General features: G+C 44.9%; 1 protein-coding gene across 2 annotated transcripts; it reads left to right on the plus strand.

The window, feature by feature from the left end:
- The first annotated feature begins 557 nt into the window (after positions 1–557).
- On the plus strand, positions 558–16,590 carry LOC124041046 (metallophosphoesterase 1-like). Of its 2 annotated transcripts, XM_046358211.1 has the most exons (9): positions 558–1,113; positions 1,387–1,495; positions 3,102–3,205; positions 6,558–6,638; positions 8,097–8,208; positions 8,418–8,495; positions 9,943–10,065; positions 11,408–11,548; positions 16,382–16,590. In XM_046358211.1, exons 1-9 carry the CDS (start codon positions 854–856, stop codon positions 16,565–16,567), a joined length of 1,194 nt encoding a protein of 397 aa, XP_046214167.1. In that variant the 5' UTR covers positions 558–853; the 3' UTR covers positions 16,568–16,590. The 2 variants fall into 2 exon arrangements, with proteins under 2 accessions (XP_046214167.1, XP_046214168.1); XM_046358212.1 differs by lacking the exon at positions 6,558–6,638.
- Positions 16,591–23,570: the final 6,980 nt, after the last annotated feature.

Here is a 23,570-nt window from a genome sequence, read left to right on the forward strand (position 1 = left end):
GACTGCTGTTAGCAAATGTCATGTAAGAACGAACAATGATTTCGCCTATTCATTTGTTCAGTGAAATATCAAATTGGTGAAGCAGGTAACCGTGGCTGTGCCTTTAAAGCTGTTCACTGGTCTTCTCAATAAATGGTTAGGATATTCTGGCTCCTTGTGCTCCTGAGCTCTTCATAGATTGGCTCGCGAGTTAATCAGAGAGCCCAGTCCTGATGCCACATTATAATTAGGAATCATTATTATGTGATGACAGTGTAAATGAAGGCTGCATCACATGATTTTAACCCCAACGTGACAAGAACGTTGTTGTAATCATGGTTATATAATTCACTGCTTTGCTGTCTGGCTTTACAGGAAGTATTCAATAACACCTGTTTTCCGTCATCTAGAGAAATCTCCAATCAATAAAGACCCTCTTTAGAGACTCATTGTCAAGAATTTACACATGGAATTCTATTATTGAATGAGCCCCGTGGCTATTCCATGGGTCAAGGACAACAGAATCAGAAACTACATCTACCCCCCACCCCACCCCCACCCCCATCCAACTGCGAAAGCGTGAATGGGGACCTATTGCAAAACAGCGTCTTGCAGATCGCTCAGCTGTCAACAGTCCCCTCGACTGCTTGCTCAGGGAGACAAGATTATCGGTCGCCGTTCAGATTTTTGAATAAAAAAATAAATATAAAAACATAGTTATTTCTCTACAATTGTTCACTAATGCGATGAAAACGCCACGAAGACATTGTGATATTTAGGTTTGGAAAAAATAAGAGACGATGCCTGGTGAAACGCCGCCGCTCCACCAGTGCGCCTCTATTGCAGGCTATCTGAAAACCATAACCATAGAGATATGATGCCGGACTTCAGCGTCGTATGCAGCGCCGTGATTGTCCTGTTCGGAGCGGTTTGCAGCGTTTTCATATTCTGTGAGTATCTGATTTATTACGCCGCGATATTACAATGTGGTTGGCCAGGGATCGACCATGGTGCGCCGGCGGCTGAGAAGAGCGCAGACGGGCAACCACATGCGGAGGTTCTCCGCGCTATGGTGCTTTCAGACACGCACCTCCTCGGCGCTGTCGGAGGGCACTGGTTCGACAAACTGCGAAGGTAATAGATCCTGATAAATAGATCTAACTAAACATTTTATTGTGAAAATAAATAATTGTATGTTTTGCATATACTTTGTGAGCGAGTTTCTATTATACAAGGGAATGCATGAGATGCGTGTACGGTGGTTCTTCCGCTCCCCGACTCTCCTTATCAGCCAATATCCACGCTGTCTCCAAGAAGATGAGTTGAGTCGTCAACAATCACAAACAGAGCGGGTAATGCATGGTGCACTGAGCTGACAGTGTGTCGGTCTGTCTCTGTGCCACCCAGGGAATGGCAGATGGAACAGGCTTTCCAGACCGCGCTGGCACTACTCCGACCCGAAGTCGTTTTTATTCTGGGAGATGTGTTCGATGAAGGGAAGTGGAGCTCTCCAAAGGTATGTGCCCATAAAAGCCCGTTAATACAGGGTACACTGCGGCGAATTCTCTGAGTTGTCCATATTGAGATTCGAACCTGCAACTTAGTCTTAGCAATTATGCAAAGAGGTACAAACGTGTTGATGCGGGGTCGATGTTATTCTAGAGACAGTAGGCAAACACTGAACAGGTCTACGTAATAGTCCTATAGACTGACTGTATTTATTCCCCCTGTCCCTACAGGTCTATGTAATAGTCCTATAGACTGACTGTATTTATTCCCCCTGTCCCTACAGGTCTATGTAATAGTCCTATAGACTGACTGTATTTATTCCCCCTGTCCCTACAGGTCTATGTAATAGTCCTATAGACTGACTGTATTTATTCCCCCTGTCCCTACAGGTCTATGTAATAGTCCTATAGACTGACTGTATTTATTCCCCCTGTCCCTACAGGTCTATGTAATAGTCCTATAGACTGACTGTATTTATTCCCCCTGTCCCTACAGGTCTATGTAATAGTCCTATAGACTGACTGTATTTATTCCCCCTGTCCCTACAGGTCTATGTAATAGTCCTATAGACTGACTGTATTTATTCCCCTGTCCCTACAGGTCTATGTAATAGTCCTATAGACTGACTGTATTTATTCCCCCTGTCCCTACAGGTCTATGTAATAGTCCTATAGACTGACTGTATTTATTCCCCCTGTCCCTACAGGTCTACGTAATAGTCCTATAGACTGACTGTATTTATTCCCCCTGTCCCTACAGGTCTACGTAATAGTCCTATAGACTGACTGTATTTATTCCCCCTGTCCCTACAGGTCTATGTAATAGTCCTATAGAGACTGACTGTATTTATTAGACTGACTGTATTTATTCCCCCTGTCCCTACAGGTCTATGTAATAGTCCTATAGACTGACTGTATTTATTCCCCCTGTCCCTACAGGTCTACGTAATAGTCCTATAGACTGACTGTATTTATTCCCCCTGTCCCTACAGGTCTATGTAATAGTCCTATAGACTGACTGTATTTATTCCCCCTGTCCCTACAGGTCTACATAATAGTCCTATAGACTGACTGTATTTATTCCCCCTGTCCCTACAGGTCTACATAATAGTCCTATAGACTGACTGTATTTATTCCCCCTGTCCCTACAGGTCTATGTAATAGTCCTATATACTGACTGTATTTATTCCCCCTGTCCCTACAGGTCTATGGAATAGTCCTATAGACTGACTGTATTTATTCCCCCTGTCCCTACAGGTCTATGTAATAGTCCTATAGACTGACTGTATTTATTCCCCCTGTCCCTACAGGTCTATGTAATAGTCCTATAGACTGACTGTATTTATTCCCCCTGTCCCTACAGGTCTATGGAATAGTCCTATAGACTGACTGTATTTATTCCCCCTGTCCCTACAGGTCTATGTAATAGTCCTATAGACTGACTGTATTTATTCCCCCTGTCCCTACAGGTCTATGTAATAGTCCTATAGACTGACTGTATATATTCCCCCTGTCCCTACAGGTCTATGGAATAGTCCTATAGACTGACTGTATTTATTCCCCCTGTCCCTACAGGTCTATGTAATAGTTCACTTGGTCTTATTCCCTCCACAGAACTGGGAGGATGATGTTTGTCGTTTCCAGAAGATGTTCAGACATCCCAGTGACACAGAGCTGGTAGTTCTGGTTGGAAACCACGACATCGGCTTCCACTACGAGTAGGTCAATGTCCATCAGCATGAAGCTGTAGACTATACTGTACATACCGTATACTGCAGACTCTATACTGCACATACCGTATACTGCAGACTCTATACTGCACATACCGTATACTGCAGACTCTATACTGTACATACCGTATACTGCAGACTCTATACTGTACATACCGTATACTGCAGACTCTATACTGTATATACCGTATACTGCAGACTCTATACTGTACATACCGTATACTGCAGACTCTATACTGTACATACCGTATACTGCAGACTCTATACTGTACATACCGTATACTGCAGACTCTATACTGTACATACCGTATACTGCAGACTCTATACTGTACATACCGTATACTGCAGACTCTATACTGCACATACCGTATACTGCAGACTCTATACTGCACATACCGTATACTGCAGACTCTATACTGCACATACCGTATACTGCAGACTCTATACTGCACATACCGTATACTGCAGACTATATACTGCACATACCGTATACTGCAGACTCTATACTGCACATACCGTATACTGCAGACTCTATACTGTACATACCGTATACTGCAGACTCTATACTGTACATACCGTATACTGCAGACTCTATACTGTACATACCGTATACTGCAGACTCTATACTGTACATACCGTATACTGCAGACTCTATACTGTACATACCGTATACTGCAGACTCTATACTGTACATACCGTATACTGCAGACTCTATACTGTACATACCGTATACTGCAGACTCTATACTGTACATACCGTATACTGCAGACTCTATACTGTACATACCGTATACTGCAGACTCTATACTGTACATACCGTATACTGCAGACTCTATACTGTACATACCGTATACTGCAGACTCTATACTGTACATACCGTATACTGCAGACTCTATACTGTACATACCGTATACTGCAGACTCTATACTGTACATACCGTATACTGCAGACTCTATACTGTACATACCGTATACTGCAGACTCTATACTGTACATACCGTATACTGCAGACTCTATACTGTACATACCGTATACTGCAGACTCTATACTGTACATACCGTATACTGCAGACTCTATACTGTACATACCGTATACTGCAGACTCTATACTGTACATACCGTATACTGCAGACTCTATACTGTACATACCGTATACTGCAGACTCTATACTGTACATACCGTATACTGCAGACTCTATACTGCACATACCGTATACTGCAGACTCTATACTGCACATACCGTATACTGCAGACTCTATACTGCAGACTCATACTGCACATACCGTATACTGCAGACTCTATACTGCACATACCGTATACTGCAGACTCTATACTGCACATACCGTATACTGCAGACTCTATACTGCACATACCGTATACCTCAGACTCTATACTGTACATACCGTATACTGCAGACTCTATACTGTACATACCGTATACTGCAGACTCTATACTGTACATACCGTATACTGCAGACTCTATACTGTACATACCGTATACTGCAGACTCTATACTGTACATACCGTATACTGCAGACTCTATACTGTACATACCGTATACTGCAGACTCTATACTGTACATACCGTATACTGCAGACTCTATACTGTACATACCGTATACTGCAGACTCTATACTGCACATACCGTATACTGCAGACTCTATACTGCACATACCGTATACTGCAGACTCTATACTGTACATACCGTATACTGCAGACTATATACTGTACATACCGTATACTGCAGACTCTATACTGCACATACCGTATACTGCAGACTCTATACTGTACATACCGTATACTGCAGACTATACTGCACATACCGTATACTGCAGACTCTATACTGTACATACCGTATACTGCAGACTATATACTGTACATACCGTATACTGCAGACTCTATACTGCACATACCGTATACTGCAGACTCTATACTGTACATACCGTATACTGCAGACTCTATACTGTACATACCGTATACTGCAGACTATACTGCAGACTCTATACTGTACATACCGTATACTGCAGACTCTATACTGTACATACCGTATACTGCAGACTCTATACTGTACATACCGTATACTGCAGACTCTATACTGTACATACCGTATACTGCAGACTCTATACTGTACATACCGTATACTGCAGACTCTATACTGTACATACCGTATACTGCAGACTCTATACTGTACATACCGTATACTGCAGACTCTATACTGTACATACCGTATACTGCAGACTCTATACTGTACATACCGTATACTGCAGACTCTATACTGCACATACCGTATACTGTACATACCGTATACTGCAGACTATACTGCACATACTGCAGTCTCTATACTGTACATACCGTATACTGCAGACTCTATACTGTACATACCGTATACTGCAGACTCTATACTGTACATACCGTATACTGCAGACTCTATACTGTACATACCGTATACTGCAGACTCTATACTGTACATACCGTATACTGTACATACCGTATACTGCAGACTCTATACTGCACATACCGTATACTGCAGTCTCTATACTGTACATACCGTATACTGCAGACTCTATACTGCACATACCGTATACTGCAGACTCTATACTGCACATACCGTATACTGCAGACTCTATACTGTACATACCGTATACTGCAGACTCTATACTGTACATACCGTATACTGCAGACTCTATACTGCACATACCGTATACTGCAGACTCTATACTGTACATACTGCAGACTCTATACTGCACATACCGTATACTGCAGTCTCTATACTGTACATAACATATACTGCAGACTCTATACTGTACATACCGTATACTGCAGACTCTATACTCTACATACCGTATACTGTACATACCGTATACTGCAGACTCTATACTGTACATACCGTATACTGCAGCCTCCTGTACATACAGTATACTGTATCCTTTATTACCTTCTATAATAATTTACAGATTGCAGAATAGCCAAAGCATAATAGGGAATAGTGAATAGTGATTAGTGAATAGGGAAGAGTGAATAGGGAATAGTGAATAGGGAATAGTGAATAGGGAATAGTGAATAGGGAATAGTGAATAGGGAATAGGGAATAGTGAATAGTGAATAGTGAATAGGGAATAGTGAATAGGGTATAGTGAATAGTGAATAGTGAATAGGGAATAGTGAATAGGGAATAGTGAATAGGGAATAGTGAATAGTGGCCTCTGTTCTTGACAGTTTAAACATCAAAAGAAGCTTGTAGTAGCCAATGAAAAGTCTCACAGAACAATGATGCAAAACGGCTTGTCTGGGCGTGACTGCATGGACTAACTTCTAACTGGCTTGGGGCCATCTCCTCCTCCTGAAGAATGGACTGGTTCAAGTTACAGCGTTTTGAGAAGGCCTTCAATACCACCTCCACCAGAATGGTCACCAAGAAAGGAGTGAAGTAAGTCTCTCTACTGTATGAACCCCAAGGTGTTGTCCCTCTACTGTATAAACCCCAAGGTGTTGTCTCTCTACTGTATAAACCCCAAGGTGTTGTCTCTGTCTCTCTACTGTATAAACCCCAAGGTGTTGTCTCTCTACTGTATAAACCCCAAGGTGTTGTCTCTCTACTGTATAAACCCCAAGGTGTTGTCTCTCTACTGTATAAACCCCAAGGTGTTGTCTCTCTACTGTATAAACCCCAAGGTGTTGTCTCTCTACTGTATAAACCCCAAGGTGTTGTCTCTCTACTGTATGAACCCCAAGGTGTTGTCCCTCTACTGTATAAACCCCAAGGTGTTGTCTCTCTACTGTATAAACCCCAAGGTGTTGTCTCTGTCTCTCTACTGTATAAACCCCAAGGTGTTGTCTCTGTCTCTCTACTGTATAAACCCCAAGGTGTTGTCTCTCTACTGTATAAACCCCAAGGTGTTGTCTCTCTACTGTATAAACCCCAAGGTGTTGTCTCTCTACTGTATAAACCCCAAGGTGTTGTCTCTCTACTGTATGAACCCCAAGGTGTTGTCTCTCTACTGTATAAACCCCAAGGTGTTGTCTCTCTACTGTATAAACCCCAAGGTGTTGTCTCTCTACTGTATAAACCCCAAGGTGTTGTCTCTGTCTCTCTACTGTATAAACCCCAAGGTGTTGTCCCTCTACTGTATAAACCCCAAGGTGTTGTCTCTCTACTGTATAAACCCCAAGGCGTTGTCTCTCTACTGTATAAACCCCAAGGTGTTGTCTCTGTCTCTGTACTGTATAAACCCCAAGGAGTTGTCTCTCTACTGTATAAACCCCAAGGTGTTGTCTCTCTACTGTATAAACCCCAAGGTGTTGTCCCTCTACTGTATAAACCTCAAGGTGTTGTCTCTCTACTGTATAAACCCCAAGACGTTGTCTCTCTACTGTATAAACCCCAAGGTGTTGTCTCTCTACTGTATAAACCCCAAGGTGTTGTCTCTGTCTCTCTACTGTATAAACCCCAAGGTGTTGTCTCTGTCTCTCTACTGTATAAACCCCAAGGTGTTGTCTCTCTACTGTATAAACCCCAAGGTGTTGTCTCTCTACTGTATAAACCCCAAGGTGTTGTCTCTCTACTGTATGAACCCCAAGGCGTTGTCTCTCTACTGTATGAACCCCAAGGTGTTGTCTCTCTACTGTATAAACCCCAAGGTGTTGTCTCTCTACTGTATAAACCCCAAGGTGTTGTCTCTCTACTGTATAAACCCCAAGGCGTTGTCTCTCTACTGTATAAACCCCAAGGTGTTGTCTCTGTCTCTCTACTGTATAAACCCCAAGGAGTTGTCTCTGTCTCTCTACTGTATAAACCCCAAGGTGTTGTCTCTCTACTGTATAAACCCCAAGGTGTTGTCTCTCTACTGTATAAACCCCAAGGAGTTGTCTCTGTGTGTCTCTCTAGCTTCCTATTGGTTAACAGCGTGGCGTTGCATGGTGACGGCTGTCCTATCTGCCAATCAGTGGAGAAACAGCTGTACACACTGTCCAGGAACCTCAACTGTTCATTACTACAGGTAGACATGTCCTCTACCTCACAGACAGCTGTACACACTGTCCAGGAACCTCAACTATTCATTACTACAGGTAGACATGTCCTCTACCTCACAGACAGCTGTACACACTGTCCAGGAACCTCAACTATTCATTACTACAGGTAGACACGTCCTCAACCTCACATTATGGAGCCCTCATGACATGCCTGTTGTGTTTTGCTATCTGACAGAATTCCCAGTCCAGCATTATTAAAGAATTCTGTCGAGACGCATGGACCTATCCTCCGACACCACCCATTATCCTGCAGGTAGATATGCTCTTTATAATATCGTGGTAATGGCCTTTATTGCGCTGTAATAGCCCCTATTGCGCTGTAATAGCCCCTATTGCGCGGTAATAGCCCTATTGCGCGGTAATAACATCTATTGCGTGGTAATAACATCTATTGCGTGGTAATAACATCTATTGCGTGGTAATAACATCTATTGCGTGGTAATAGCCCCTATTGCGCGGTAATAGCCCCTATTGCGCGGTAATAGCCCCTATTGCGCGGTAATAGCCCCTATTGCGCGGTAATAGCCCCTATTGCGCGGTAATAGCCCCTATTGCGCGGTAATAGCCCCTATTGCGCGGTAATAGCCCCTATTGCGCGGTAATAGCCCCTATTGCGCGGTAATAGCCCCTATTGCGCGGTAATAGCCCCTATTGCGCGGTAATAGCCCCTATTGCGCGGTAATAACATCTATTGCGCGGTAATAACATCTATTGCATGGTAATAACATCTATTGCGTGGTAATAACATCTATTGCGTGGTAATAGCCCCTAATGCGCGGTAATAGCCCCTATTGCGCGGTAATAACATCTATTGCGCGGTAATAGCCCCTAATGCGCGGTAATAACACCTAATGCGCGGTAATAGCCCCTAATGCGCGGTAATAGCCCCTAATGCGCGGTAATAACCCCTATTGCGTGGTAATAACCCCTATTGCGTGGTAATAACCCCTATTGCGTGGTAATAACCCCTATTGCGTGGTAATAACCCCTATTGCGTGGTAATAACCCCTATTGCGTGGTAATAACATCTATTGCGCGGTAATAGCCCCTAATGCGCGGTAATAGCCCCTAATGCGCGGTAATAGCCCCTAATGCGCGGTAATAACCCCTATTGCGTGGTAATAACCCCTATTGCGTGGTAATAACCCCTATTGCGTGGTAATAACCCCTATTGCGTGGTAATAACCCCTATTGCGTGGTAATAACCCCTATTGCGTGGTAATAACCCCTATTGCGTGGTAATAACCCCTATTGCGTGGTAATAACCCCTATTGCGTGGTAATAACCCCTATTGCGTGGTAATAACCCCTATTGCGTGGTAATAACCATACCGTGTACTCATAATAGGTAGTGAAAGGTAGAAGAGATGGTTTTAATACAAATGATTTCTGTGTTGTTGTTCTAAATGAGTTGAGTTTCTGAAGTTCTTCTCACATTTCTAGTTTGTTCCTCTATCCAAGTGACTTGATTGGAAAACGAGGACCACTCACAATAATCGTCTGTCTGTCTGTCTGTCTGTCTGTCTGTCTGTCTGTCTGTCTGTCTGTCTGTCTGTCTGTCTGCCTGCCTGCCTGCCTGCCTGCCTGCCTGCCTTGCCTGCCTTGCCTGCCTGCCTGCCTGCCTGCCTGCCTGCCTGCCTGCCTGCCTGCCTGCCTGCCTGCCTGCCTGCCTGCCTGCCTGCCTCTCTCTCTCTCTCTCAGCATTACCCTCTGTACCGGGTGAGTGATGCGGGCTGTACGGGTCAGGATGCTGCTCCTCCTGAAGAGCGCCACCTGCTGTTTAGAGAGAAGTACGACGTGCTGTCTCAGGAGGCCTCTCACAGGGTACGTGGACCACTGATAGACTGGTCCCACATCAGTTTGTGCTCTTGCCAACCTCCATTTGCTGTCATTATGAAGCCCAGTGTGTTTTGTATGGCCCCTGGTGGTCAGGGCCCTGACCACCAGGGGCCCTGACCTCCAGGGGCCCTGACCTCCAGGGGCCCTGACCTCCAGGGGCCCTGACCTCCAGGGGCCCTGACCACCAGGGGCCCTGACCTCCAGGGGCCCTGACCTCCAGGGGCCCTGACCTCCAGGGGCCCTGACCACCAGGGGCCCTGACCTCCAGGGGCCGACCACCAGGGGCCCTGACCTCCAGGGGGCCCTGACCACCAGGGGCCCTGACCACCAGGGGCCCTGACCTCCAGGGGCCCTGACCTCCAGGGGCCGACCACCAGGGGCCCTGACCACCAGGGGCCCTGACCTCCAGAGTCACCAACTCAGATATACAAACATGGCAAAATGAGTAGAACTGCAGGGAATTAGGATTCAAACTGAAAAATGTTCTCAAAATGTGTAAAATTACAAGACATCAAGATTTGAATGCAGTTTCTATGCTCCAATGATTAAATGTTGAAGACACCTTTAATTCTGGAAATCACAGTGTGCTGTTACGTGTCCAGTTATATGACAACCATGTGATTGTTTGATGTGTAATGTTATGATGACTTAATTTAGATTACTGAGATTACTATTGTTAAAAGACCCTAAAAAGCTATTGTTTAATTTATTTGTTTCAACCGCGGCCCATCACTCAGATTATAATTTGGCCCACCAAATCCCAAAGTACCAGATGCCTGTCACTAGACCAGGGACGGTACCACCAGATGTCTGTCACTAGACCAGGGACGACACCACCAGATGTCTGTCACTAGACCAGGGACAGTACCAGATGTCTGTCACTAGACCAGGGACGGTACCGGATGTCTGTCACTAGACCAGGGACGGTACCAGGTGTCTGTCACTAGACCAGGGACGGTACCAGGTGTCTGTCACTAGACCAGGGACTACAGTACCAGGTGTCTGTCACTAGACCAGGGACTACAGTACCAGATGTCTGTCACTAGACCAGGGACGGTACCAGGTGTCTGTCACTAGACCAGGGACTACAGTACCAGATGTCTGTAACTAGACCAGGGACTACAGTACCAGATGTCTGTCACTAGACCAGGGACTACAGTACCAGATGTCTGTCACTAGACCAGGGACTACAGTACCAGATGTCTGTAACTAGACCAGGGACTACAGTACCAGATGTCTGTCACTAGACCAGGGACGAGGGTACCAGATGTCTGTGATGTGGACAGTGGTCACCATGATGAAAGATTCTTTCCCTTCCTCCTCCCAGCTGTTGCAATGGTTTAAGCCCCGCCTGGTTCTCAGTGGCCACACCCACAGCGGCTGTCAGGTTCTCCATGACAACCGGTACACAGAGATCAGTGTTCCGTCCTTCAACTGGAGGAACCGCAACAACCCCAGTTTCATCCTGGTAAGTCACTCAATCAGTAATAAACCTCTCCACTGGGACACCCAGATGTTTCACAGTGTTGTTGTAGCCCTGAACTAGCTCCTAGTCAAGGACTTGAGGGTGAGTGACGAGTCGAATCTGGTGTGCTAGCTCTGGAATAGATCAAACTAACTGACCTACGAACTCTGACACCTCAGTGTTAACAGAGCTGTTTTGTGTTTTAGCCTCTTCTCCTCTATACAAGCTCTGACTCTGCTACTTTGAGGAATGTTTTACTGATTACAGGGCATTCGGAAAGTATTCAGACCCCTTGACTTATTCCACATGTTGTTTACCTTACAGCCTTATTCTAAAATGTCTCTTTCCCTTCATCATACAATACCCCATAATGACATCACAATACCTTATTCTAAAAATGTATTAAATTATTTTTTCCCCTCATCAATCTACACTCAATACCATATGACAAAGCAAACACTTTTTAATTTTCTTATACATTTATATATATATATATATATATATATATAAATAAATAAAAACACACATTTACATAAGTATTGAGACTCTTTACTTAGTACTTTGTTGAAGCATCTTTGGCAGCGATTACAGTCGTGAGTCTTTTTGGGTATGACGCTACAAGCTACACACACCTGTATTTGGGGAGTTTCTCCCATTCTTCTCTGCAGATCCTCTCAAGCTCTGTCAGGTTGGATGGGGAACGTCGCTGCACAGCTATTTTCAAGTCTCTCCAGAGATGTTCGATTGGGTTCAAGTCCAGGCTCTGGCTGGGACACTCAAGGACATTCAGAGACTTGTCCCAAAGCCAAATCACATCAAATCAAATGTATTTATATAGCCCTTCTTACATCAGCTGATATCTCAAAGTAAACCTAGAGAGAAACCAGGCTATGTGGGGTGGCCAGTCCTCTTCTGGCTGTGCCGGGTGGAGATTATAACAGAACATGGCCAAGATGTACAAATGTTCATAAATGACCAGCATGGTCGAATAATAATAAGGCAGAACAGTTGAAACTGGAGCAGCAGCATGGCCAGGTGGACTGGGGACAACAAGGAGTCATCATGTCAGGTAGTCCTGGGGCATGGTCCTAGGACTCAGGTCCTCCGAGAGAGAGAAAGAAAGAGAGAATTAGAGAGAGCATTTGTGGGGTGGCCAGTCCTCTTCTGGCTGTGCCGGGTGGAGATTATAACAGAACATGGCATTGTCTTGGCTGTGTGCTTAGGGTCATTGTCCTATTAGAAGGTGAATCTTCACCCCAGTCTGAGGTCCTGAGCGCTCTGGAGCAGGTTTTCATCAAGGATCTCTCTGTACTTTTCTCTGTTCATCTTTCACTCGATCCTGACTAGTCTCCCAGTCCCTGTCGCTGAAAAATGCTTCACCGTAGCGATGGTGCCAGGTATCCTCCAGACATAATGCTTGGCATTCAGGCCAAAGAGTTCAATCTTGGTTTCATGGGACCAAAGAATCTTATTTCTCATTGTCAGAGTCCTTTAGGTGCCTTTTGGCAAACTCCAAGTGGGCTGTCATGTGCCTTTTAATGAGGAGTGGCTTCTATCTGGCCACTCAACCATAAAGGCCTGATTGGTGGTGCTGCAGAGTGACCATCGGATTCTTGCTCACCTCCCAGACCAAGGCCCTTCTCACCCGATTGTTCAGTTTGGTCAGGTGGCCATCTCTAGGAATAGTCTTGGTGGCTCCAAATGTCTTCCATTTAAGAATGGTGGAGGCCACTGTGTTCTTGGGGACCTTCAATGCTGCAGAAATGTTTTGGGACCCTTTCCCACATCTGTGCCTCGACTCAATCCTGTCTCGGCTCTCTACGGACAATTCCTTCGACCTTATGGCTTGGTTTTCGCTCTGTCATGCACTGTAAACTGTGGGACCTTATATAGACAGGTGTGAGCTTTTCCAAATAATGCCCAATCAATTGAATTTACCACAGATGGACTCCAATCAAGTTGTAGAAACATCTCAATGATGATCAATGGGATGCACCTGAGCTCAATTTCAAGTCTCATAGCAAAGTGTCTGAATTATTATATTATTATTTCTAAAAACCTTATTTTCACTTTGTCATTATGGGGCAGGGTGATGTCATTATGGGGCAGTGTGATGTCATTAGGGGGCAGTGTGATGTCATTATGGGGCAGTGTGATGTCATTATGGGGTCATTATGGGTCAGAGTGTGATGTCATTATGGGGCAGGGTGATGTCATTATGGGGCAGGGTGATGTCATTATGGGGCAGGGTGATGTCATTATGGGGCAGTGTGATGTCATTATGGGGCAGTGTGATGTCATGGGGCAGTGTGATGTCATTATGGGGTAGTGTGATGTCATTATGGGGTCATTATGGGTCAGAGTGTGATGTCATTATGGGGCAGTGTGATGTCATTATGGGGCAGTGTGATGTCATTATGGGGCAGTGTGATGTCATTATGGGGTAGTGTGATGTCATTATGGGGCAGTGTGATTATGGGGTCATTATGGGTCAGAGTGTGATGTCATTATGGGGCAGTGTGATGTCATTATGGGGCAGTGTGATGTCATTATGGGGCAGTGTGATGTCATTATGGGGTAGTGTGATGTCATTATGGGGCAGTGTGATGTCATTATGGGGCAGTGTGATGTCATTATGGGGCAGTGTGATGTCATTATGGGGCAGTGTGATGTCATTATGGGGCAGTGTGATGTCATTATGGGGCAGTGTGATGTCATTATGGGGCAGTGTGATGTCATTATGGGGCAGTGTGATGTCATTATGGGGCAGTGTGATGTCATTATGGGGCAGTGTGATGTCATTATGGGGCAGTGTGATGTCATTATGGGGCAGTGTGATGTCATTATGGGGCAGTGTGATGTCATTATGGGGCAGTGTGATGTCATTATGGGGCAGTGTGATGTCATTATGGGGCAGTGTGATGTCATTATGGGGCAGTGTGATGTCATTATGGGGTAGTGTGATGTCATTATGGGGTAGTGTGATGTCATTATGGGGTAGTGTGATGTCATTATGGGGCAGTGTGATGTCATTATGGGTCAGAGTGTGATGTCATTATGGGGCAGTGTGATGTCATTATGGGGCAGTGTGATGTCATTATGGGGCAGTGTGATGTCATTATGGGGCAGTGTGATGTCATTATGGGGCAGTGTGATGTCATTATGGGGCAGTGTGATGTCATTATGGGGCAGTGTGATGTCATTATGGGGCAGTGTGATGTCATTATGGGGCAGTGTGATGTCATGGGGCAGTGTGATGTCATTATGGGGTAGTGTGATGTCATTATGGGTCATTATGGGGCAGTGTGATGTCATTATGGGGCAGTGATGTCATTATGGGTCATTATGGGGCAGTGTGATGTCATTATGGGGCAGTGTGATGTCATTATGGGGCAGTGTGATGTCATTATGGGGCAGTGTGATGTCATTATGGGGTAGTGTGATGTCATTATGGGGCAGTGTGATGTGCAGTGTGATGTCATTATGGGGCAGTGTGATGTGCAGTGTGATGTCATTATGGGGCAGTGTGATGTCATTATCGGGCAGTGTGATGTCATTATGGGGCAGTGTGATGTCATTATGGGGCAGTGTGATGTCATTAGGGGGCAGTGTGATGTCATTATGGGGTAGTGTGATGTCATGGGGCAGTGTGATGTCATTATGGGGTAGTGTGATGTCATTATGGGGCAGGGTGATGTCATTATGGGGTAGTGTGATGTCATTATGGGTCATTATGGGGCAGTGTGATGTCATTATGGGGCAGTGTGATGTCATTATGGGGCAGTGTGATGTCATTATGGGGCAGTGTGATGTCATTATGGGGCAGTGTGATGTGCAGTGTGATGTCATTATGGGGCAGTGTGATGTCATTATGGGGTAGTGTGATGTCATTATGGGGCAGTGTGATGTCATTATGGGGCAGTGTGATGTCATTATGGGGCAGTGTGATGTCATTAGGGGGCAGTGTGATGTCATTATGGGGTAGTGTGATGTCATGGGGCAGTGTGATGTCATTATGGGGTAGTGTGATGTCATTATGGGGCAGGGTGATGTCATTATGGGGTAGTGTGATGTCATTATGGGTCAGAGTGTGATGTCATTATGGGGCAGTGTGATGTCATTATGGGGCAGTGTGATGTGCAGTGTGATGTCATTATGGGGCAGTGTGATATCATTATGGGGCAGGGTGATGTCATTATGGGGTAGTGTGATGTCATTATGGGTCAGGGTGATGTCATTATGGGGCAGGGTGATGTCATTATGGGGCAGTGTGATGTCATTATGGGGCAGTGTGATGTCATTATGGGGTCATTATGGGGCAGTGTGATGTCATTATGGGGTAGTGTGATGTCATTATGGGTTAGTGTGATGTCATTATGGGGTCATTATGGGGCAGGGTGATGTCATTATGGGGTAGTGTGATGTCATTATGGGGTAGTGTGATGTCATTATGGGGTCATTATGGGGCAGGGTGATGTCATTATGGGGTAGTGTGATGTCATTATGGGTCAGGGTGATGTCATTATGGGGTCATTATGGGGCAGGGTGATGTCATTATGGGGTAGGTGATGTCATTATGGGGCAGGGTGATGTCATTATGTGGTGATGTCATTATGTGTGGTGTGATGTCATTATGGGGTCATTATGGGGTAGTGTGATGTCATTATGTGGTAGTGTGTATAGATTGAGGAAAATAATTAATTGAAACTATTTTAGAATACGGCTGTAAATTCTAACAAAATGTGGAAAAAGGGAAGAGGTGTGAATACTCTCCGAATGCCCTGTATGCCATAGACACAATAGATACAGTATTACCTTTCTCTCTCTCCCTCTCAGGGTTCTTTCTCTCCAAGCGGTTACGGCCTGTCGAAGTGTTTCCTTCCAGAGGAGAGTACGGTGATAGCTCTGTACTGTTCTACCGGAGCCAGCCTCCTCCTCCTCCCTCTGGTTCACTGCCTGTGGATAAGAGGCCTTCTCCGGTGCCTCAACTTCTGTCCCATCAGCAAACACAAGTCTCTCTGATCTTCTCAGGTAGAGGTTGTCCCTGACTGCTGAATGATACAGGGTCAGATACTGGATGCTGTCGTCCCTGTCATTCAGAGAGGTGGCTATGCTGTCGTCCCTGTCATTCAGAGAGGTGGCTATGCTGTCATCCCTGTCATTCAGAGAGGTGGCTATGCTGTCATCCCTGTCATGCAGAGAGGTGGCTATGCTGTCATCCCTCTCATGCAGAGAGGTGGCTATGCTGTCGTCCCTGTCATGCAGAGAGGTGACTATGCTGTCATCCCTCTCATGCAGAGAGGTGGCTATGCTGTCATCCCTCTCATGCAGAAAGGTGACTATGCTGTCATCCCTCTCATGCAGAGAGGTGGCTATGCTGTCATCCCTCTCATGCAGAAAGGTGGCTATGCTGTCATCCCTGTCATTCAGAGAGGTGGCTATGCTGTCGTCCCTGTCATGCAGAAAGGTGGCTATGCTGTCATCCCTGTCATTCAGAGAGGTGGCTATGCTGTCGTTCCTGTCATTCAGAGAGGTGGCTATGCTGTCGTCCCTGTCATGCAGAGAGGTGGCTATGCTGTCATCCCTGTCATGCAGAGAGGTGGCTATGCTGTCATCCCTGTCATGCAGAGAGGTGGCTATGCTGTCGTCCCTGTCATGCAGAGAGGTGGCTATGCTGTCATCCCTCTCATGCAGAGTGGTGACCAGCGCTCCTGCCGGAGCGCTACTGGTACCTGCTTCACACTATAGAACCGAACCGTACTCTGCTGGCTCAGATATTTTTATTTTGTCCAATTGACCTTTCCAGTATGGTTCCAGCAACTATGATTGTTGCCAGGCTCGCCCAGTACAGCTCTAATCGGGTTAGTAGTGTGAAAAGGGGGAAAGAGTTCTCCAGGGGTAGTGTTGACCAACTCTGCCCTAATAGTACCTTAACATTAGTATTGGGGATACAGTGATCTGATTCTAGATCTGTAGTTAAGGACAGCTTCTACCTGGAGAGCACCTGTGTGTTGGAATCACGTTGGCTCTAATCATGCCATTTCTATCTGCAACGTTTGACTACTGAATGTGGTGCAGCCCCCCCCCCCCCCCCGGCCCGAGAAGTACTAGTTCAGTCTCCCATCTCAGGCCTGTATTCATAAAACCATCTCAGAGTAGTAGTGCTGATCTAGGATCAGGAGGCTATTCCCGTCCATGTCATCTCATTCATTGTGATCTCAAAAGGCTAAACTGATCCTAGATCAGCAGTCCTGCTCTGGAGGAGGGTTTATGACTACAGGTTCTGATCTCTGTAGGGCCTGGATATACAGTACAGAAGTCTGATACAAGATATGCATGTCTTCAACCAGCATTTGATGTATAGTATTAACGACACACACACACACACACACACACACACACACACACACACACACACACACACACACACACACACACACACACACACACACACACACACACACACACACACACACACACACACACACACACACACACACACACACACACACACACACACACCTACCTTATGGCCCTAATGTGTTAATGTGCTTCTTTGAAGACCGTTGTTTTACACCAGGTTTATTTTTCATGTGTAAATCCCTGATGTAAATACTAATAAATAAAATAAAAAGCAGATTATTGTCAACAGAGTTCAGGTGAATGTGTCTGCAGCAGAACCACATGGAAACACTTGCTATTACAGCGCGTTGACCTCAGTCAACCAGGAACTAACGAGGCATGGAACTGTCTCAACTGCATCATTACCACCGTAGTGACACGGTAACTCAGTATAGAAAGTGAAACATGTTAAAAAGGATCCTATTTATTTATATTTAACCTTTATTTAAATAGGCAAGTCAGTTAAGAATAAATTATTATTTTCAATGACGGCCTAGGAACAGTGGGTTAACTGGTCTAGGAACAGTGGGTTAACTGGCCTAGGAACAGTGGGTTAACTGGCCTAGGAACAGTGGGTTAACTGGCCTAGGAACAGTGGGTTAACTGGCCTAGGAACAGTGGGTTAACTGGTCTAGGAAGAGTGGGTTAACTTGCCTAGGAACAGTGGGTTAACTGGTCTAGGAACAGTGGGTTAACTGGTCTAGGAACAGTGGGTTAACTGGTCTAGGAACAGTGGGTTAACTGGCCTAGGAACAGTGGGTTAACTGGTCTAGGAACAGTGGGTTAATTGGTCTAGGAACAGTGGGTTAACTGGCCTAGGAACAGTGGGTCAACTGGTCTAGGAACAGTGGGTCAACTGGTCTAGGAACAGTGGGTTAACTGGTCTAGGAACAGTGGGTTAACTGGTCTAGGAACAGTGGGTTAACTGGTCTAGGAACAGTGGGTTAACTGGTCTAGGAACAGTGGGTTAACTGGCCTAGGAACAGTGGGTTAACTGGCCTAAGAACAGTGGGTTAACTGGCCTAGGAACAGTGGGTTAACTGGCCTAGGAACAGTGGGTTAACTGGTCTAGGAACAGTGGGTTAACTGGTCTAGGAACAGTGGGTTAACTGGTTTAGGAACAGTGGGTTAACTGGTCTAGGAACAGTGGGTTAACTGGTCTAGGAACAGTGGGTTAACTGCCTTGTTCAGGGGCAGAACGACAGATTTGTACCTCGTCAGCTCGAGGATTCAAACTTGCAACCTTTCGGTTACGAGTCCAACGCTCTAACCACTAGCCTACGCTGCCGCCTCTACACTCTAACCACTAGTCTACCTGCCTCCTCTACACTCTAACCACTAGTATACCTGCCTCATCTACACTCTAACCACTAGTATACCTGCCTCCTCTACACTCTAACCACTAGGCTACCCTGCCACCTCTACACTCTAACCACTAGGCTACGCTGCCGCCTCTACACTCTAACCACTAGGCTACGCTGTCATTATGAAATGGTCACCGTCCAGACATCACATATGGAAGTGACTTAACTGAAAGAGGTAAAAACCTACATGGGCTTTAAACGTTAGACCACTTAGACAACTTAGACAACTTAGCCCACTTAGCCCACTTAGCCCACTTAGACCACTTAGACCACTTAGCCCACTTAAGACAACTTACAAAAGGAACCGTAGGACTCTGGTCAAAATAAGTGCACTATATAGGGAATAGGGTGCCATTTGAGATGCCATCACCAACTCACCACAGAGACACTGGCCATGTCCGAACTAGCATACTAAATAGTATGCGGGGGGAGAGGTTTTATAGTGTGTGAAATTTCACTCGGTTGGTAGCAGAATACATTGTGATTCCTGTTTGCCACATTTTCAATTTAAGTCTGGAACACACTGTGTGCCCTCAGACATGGAAGGAGTCAAAGGTCATTCCGCTACCCAAGAATAGCAGAGCACCCTTTCTAAGCAAAATGTAGGAATAAATTGTGTTTGATCAAATACAAAGTTATTTTTTACAGAAAACTAATTAACAGACAGACTTCCAGCTTATAGGGAAGGGCACTCAACATGCTCGGCATTGACACAAATGACTGATGATCGGCTGAAATAAATTGATAGTAAGAAGATTGTGAGAGCTGTTTTGTTAGACTTCAGCGCAGCTTTTGATGTCATTGATCATAACCTATTGCTGAAAAAAAACATAGGTGTAATGGATTTGCATCCCTCTGCTTTATCATGGATTGAGAGTTAACACAGGGGGCTTTCGTGAGTAGAGACTCATGCAAATTCAGTTCAGTGTGGTGTACCGCAGGGCAGTCGGCTAGGGACATTATTGTTTAATGTTTTTACAAATGACCTTGAATAATGCCTGTGAGGTGGGGTGGCAAGGAATAAGCTAGTCCTAAATATTTCTAAAACTAAAAACATTGTATTTGAAACAAATCATTCACTAAACCCTAAACCTCAACTAAATCTTGAAATAAATAATGTGGTAATTGAGCAAGTTGAAGTGACTAAACTGCTTGGAGTAACCCTGAACTGTCATGGTAAAAACATATTGATACAAAAGTAGCTAGGATGGGGAGAAGTATGTCTATGATAAGCCGCTGCTCTGCCTTATTTAACTGCACTATAAACAAGGAAGGTCCTACAGGCCCTAGTTTCTACCTTCTTAACAACACTATCAACAAGGCAGGTCCTACAGGCCCTAGTTTCTACCTTCTTAACAACACTATCAACAAGGCAGGTCCTACAGGCCCTAGTTTCTACCTTCTTAACAGCACTATCAACAAGGCAGGTCCTACAGGCCCTAGTTTCTACCTTCTTAACAACACTATCAACAAGGCAGGTCCCAGGTGCCACAAAAATGTGACATTTACAATTGGTTCAGAACAGTACGGCTGGCCCTTGGATGTACATAGAGAGCTAACATTAAAAATATGCATGTCAATCTTTCCTGGCTCAAAGTGGAGGAGAGATTGACTTCATCACTACTTGTATCTGTGAGAGGTATTGACATGTTGAATGCACCGAGCTGCACAGCTCAGACACCCATACATACCCTACAAGACATGTCACCAGAGGTCTGTTTAAACTACTAACACACAGCTCAGACACCCATACATACCCTACAAGACATGTCACCAGAGGTCTGTTTAAACTACTAACACACAGCTCAGACACCCATACATACCCCACAAGACATGCCCCCAGAGGTATGTTTAAACTACTAGCTCACAGATCAGTCACCCACGCATACCCCACAAGACATGCCACCAGAGGTCTCTTCATAGTCCCCAAGTCCAGAACAGACTATGGGAGGTGCACAGTACAACATAGAGCCATGACTACATGGAACTCTATTCCACAGTACTACATAGAGCCATGACTACATGGAACTCTATTCCACAGTACGACATAGAGCCATGACTACATGGAACTCTATTCCACAGTACTACATAGAGCCATGACTACATGGAACTCTATTCCACAGTACGACATAGAGCCATGACTACATGGAACTCTATTCCATTCCTGTCATTACTGAAAGAGATCATGATACCTCACATCTCAAAATAGGGCTACTTAATGTTAGATCCCTTACTTCAAAGGCAATTATAGTCAATGAACTAATCACTGATCATAATCTTGATGTGATTGGCCTGACTGAAACATGGCTTAAGCCTGATGAATTTACTGTGTTAAATGAGGCCTCACCTCCTGGCTACACTAGTGACCATATCCCCCGTGCATCCCGCAAAGGCGGAGGTGTTGCTAACATTTACGATAGCAAATTTCAATTTACAAAAAAAAAAATGACGTTTTCGTCTTTTGAGCTTCTAGTCATGAAATCTATGCAGCCTACTCAATCACTTTTTATAGCTACTGTTTACAGGCCTCCTGGGCCATATACAGCGTTTCTCACTGAGTTCCCTGAATTCCTATCAGACCTTGTAGTCATTGCAGATAATATTCTAATCTTTGGTGACTTTAATATTCACATGGAAAAGTCCACAGACCCACTCCAAAAGGCTTTTGGAGCCATCATCGACTCAGTGGGTTTTGTCCAACATGTCTCTGGACCCACTCACTCTCACAGTCATACGCTGGACCTAGTTTTGTCCCATGGAATAAATGTTGTGGATCTTAATGTTTTTCCTCATAATCCTGGACTATCAGACCACCATTTTATTATGTTTGCAATTGCAACAAATAATCTGCTCAGACCCCAACCAAGGAACATCAAAAGTCGTGCTATAAATTCACAGACAACACAAAGATTCCTTGATGCCCTTCCAGACTCCCTCTGCCTACCCAAGGACGCCAGAGGACAAAAATCCGTTAACCACCTAACTGAGGATCTCAATTTAACCTTGCGCAATACCCTAGATGCAGTTGCACCCCTAAAAACTAAAAAAATGTCTCATAAGAAACTAGCTCCATGGTACACAGAAAATACCCGAGCTCTGAAGCAAGCTTCCAGAAAATTGGAACGGAAATGGCGCCACACCAAACTGGAAGTCTTCCGACTAGCTTGGAAGGATGGTACCGTGCAGTACCGAAGAGCCCTTACTGCTGCTCGATCGTCCTATTTTTCTAACTTAATTGAGGAAAATAAGAACAATCCGAAATTCCTTTTTGATACTGTGGCAAAGCTAACTAAAAAGCAGCATTCCCCAAGAGAGGATGACTTGCACTTTAGCAGTGATAAATTCATGAACTTCTTTGAGGAAAAGATTATGATTATTAGAAAGCAAATTACGGACTCCTCTTTAAACCTGCGTATTCCTCCAAACCTCAGTTGTCCTGAGTCTGCACAACTCTGCCAGGACCTAGGATCAAGAGAGACGCTCAAGTGTTTTAGTACTATATCTCTTGACACAATGATGAAAATAATCATGGCCTCTAAACCTTCAAGCTGTATACTGGACCCTATTCCAACTAAACTACTGAAAGAGCTGCTTCCTGTGCTTGGCCCTCCTATGTTGAACATAATAAACGGCTCTCTATCCACTGGATGTGTACCAAACTCACTAAAAGTGGCAGTAATAAAGCCTCTCTTGAAAAAGCCAAACCTTGACCCAGAAAATATAAAAAACTATCGGCCTATATCGAATCTTCCATTCCTCTCAAAGATTTTAGAGAAGGCTGTTGCGCAGCAACTCACTGCCTTCCTGAAGACAAACAATGTATACGAAATGCTTCAGTCTGGTTTTAGACCCCATCATAGCACTGAGACGGCACTTGTGAAGGTGGTAAATGACATTTTGATGGCATCGGACCGAGGCTCTGCATCTGTCCTCGTGCTCCTAGACCTTAGTGCTGCTTTTGATACCATCGATCACCACATTCTTTTGGAGAGATTGGAAACCCAAATTGGTCTACACGGACATGTTCTGGCCTGGTTTAGGTCTTATCTGTCGGAAAGATATCAGTTTGTCTCTGTGAATGGTTTGTCCTCTGACAAATCAACTGTACATTTCGGTGTTCCTCAAGGTTCTGTTTTAGGACCACTATTGTTTTCACTATATATTTTACCTCTTGGGGATGTTATTCGAAAACATAATGTAAACTTTCACTGCTATGCGGATGACACACAGCTGTACATTTCAATGAAACATGGTGAAGC

Source organism: Oncorhynchus gorbuscha, linkage group LG08 (genome assembly GCF_021184085.1).
Source record: "Oncorhynchus gorbuscha isolate QuinsamMale2020 ecotype Even-year linkage group LG08, OgorEven_v1.0, whole genome shotgun sequence".
Lineage (NCBI taxonomy): Eukaryota > Metazoa > Chordata > Actinopteri > Salmoniformes > Salmonidae > Oncorhynchus > Oncorhynchus gorbuscha.

Coding starts and splice junctions, on each gene's coding strand:
- LOC124041046 (XM_046358211.1), top strand. CDS start 854: ATGATGCCGGACTTCAGCGTCGTATGCAGCGCCGTGATTGTCCTGTTC. Junction 8,496..9,942: donor CACCACCCATTATCCTGCAG/GTAGATATGCTC, acceptor TCTCTCTCTCAG/CATTACCCTCTGTACCGGGT. Junction 10,066..11,407: donor CTCAGGAGGCCTCTCACAGG/GTACGTGGACCA, acceptor TCCTCCTCCCAG/CTGTTGCAATGGTTTAAGCC.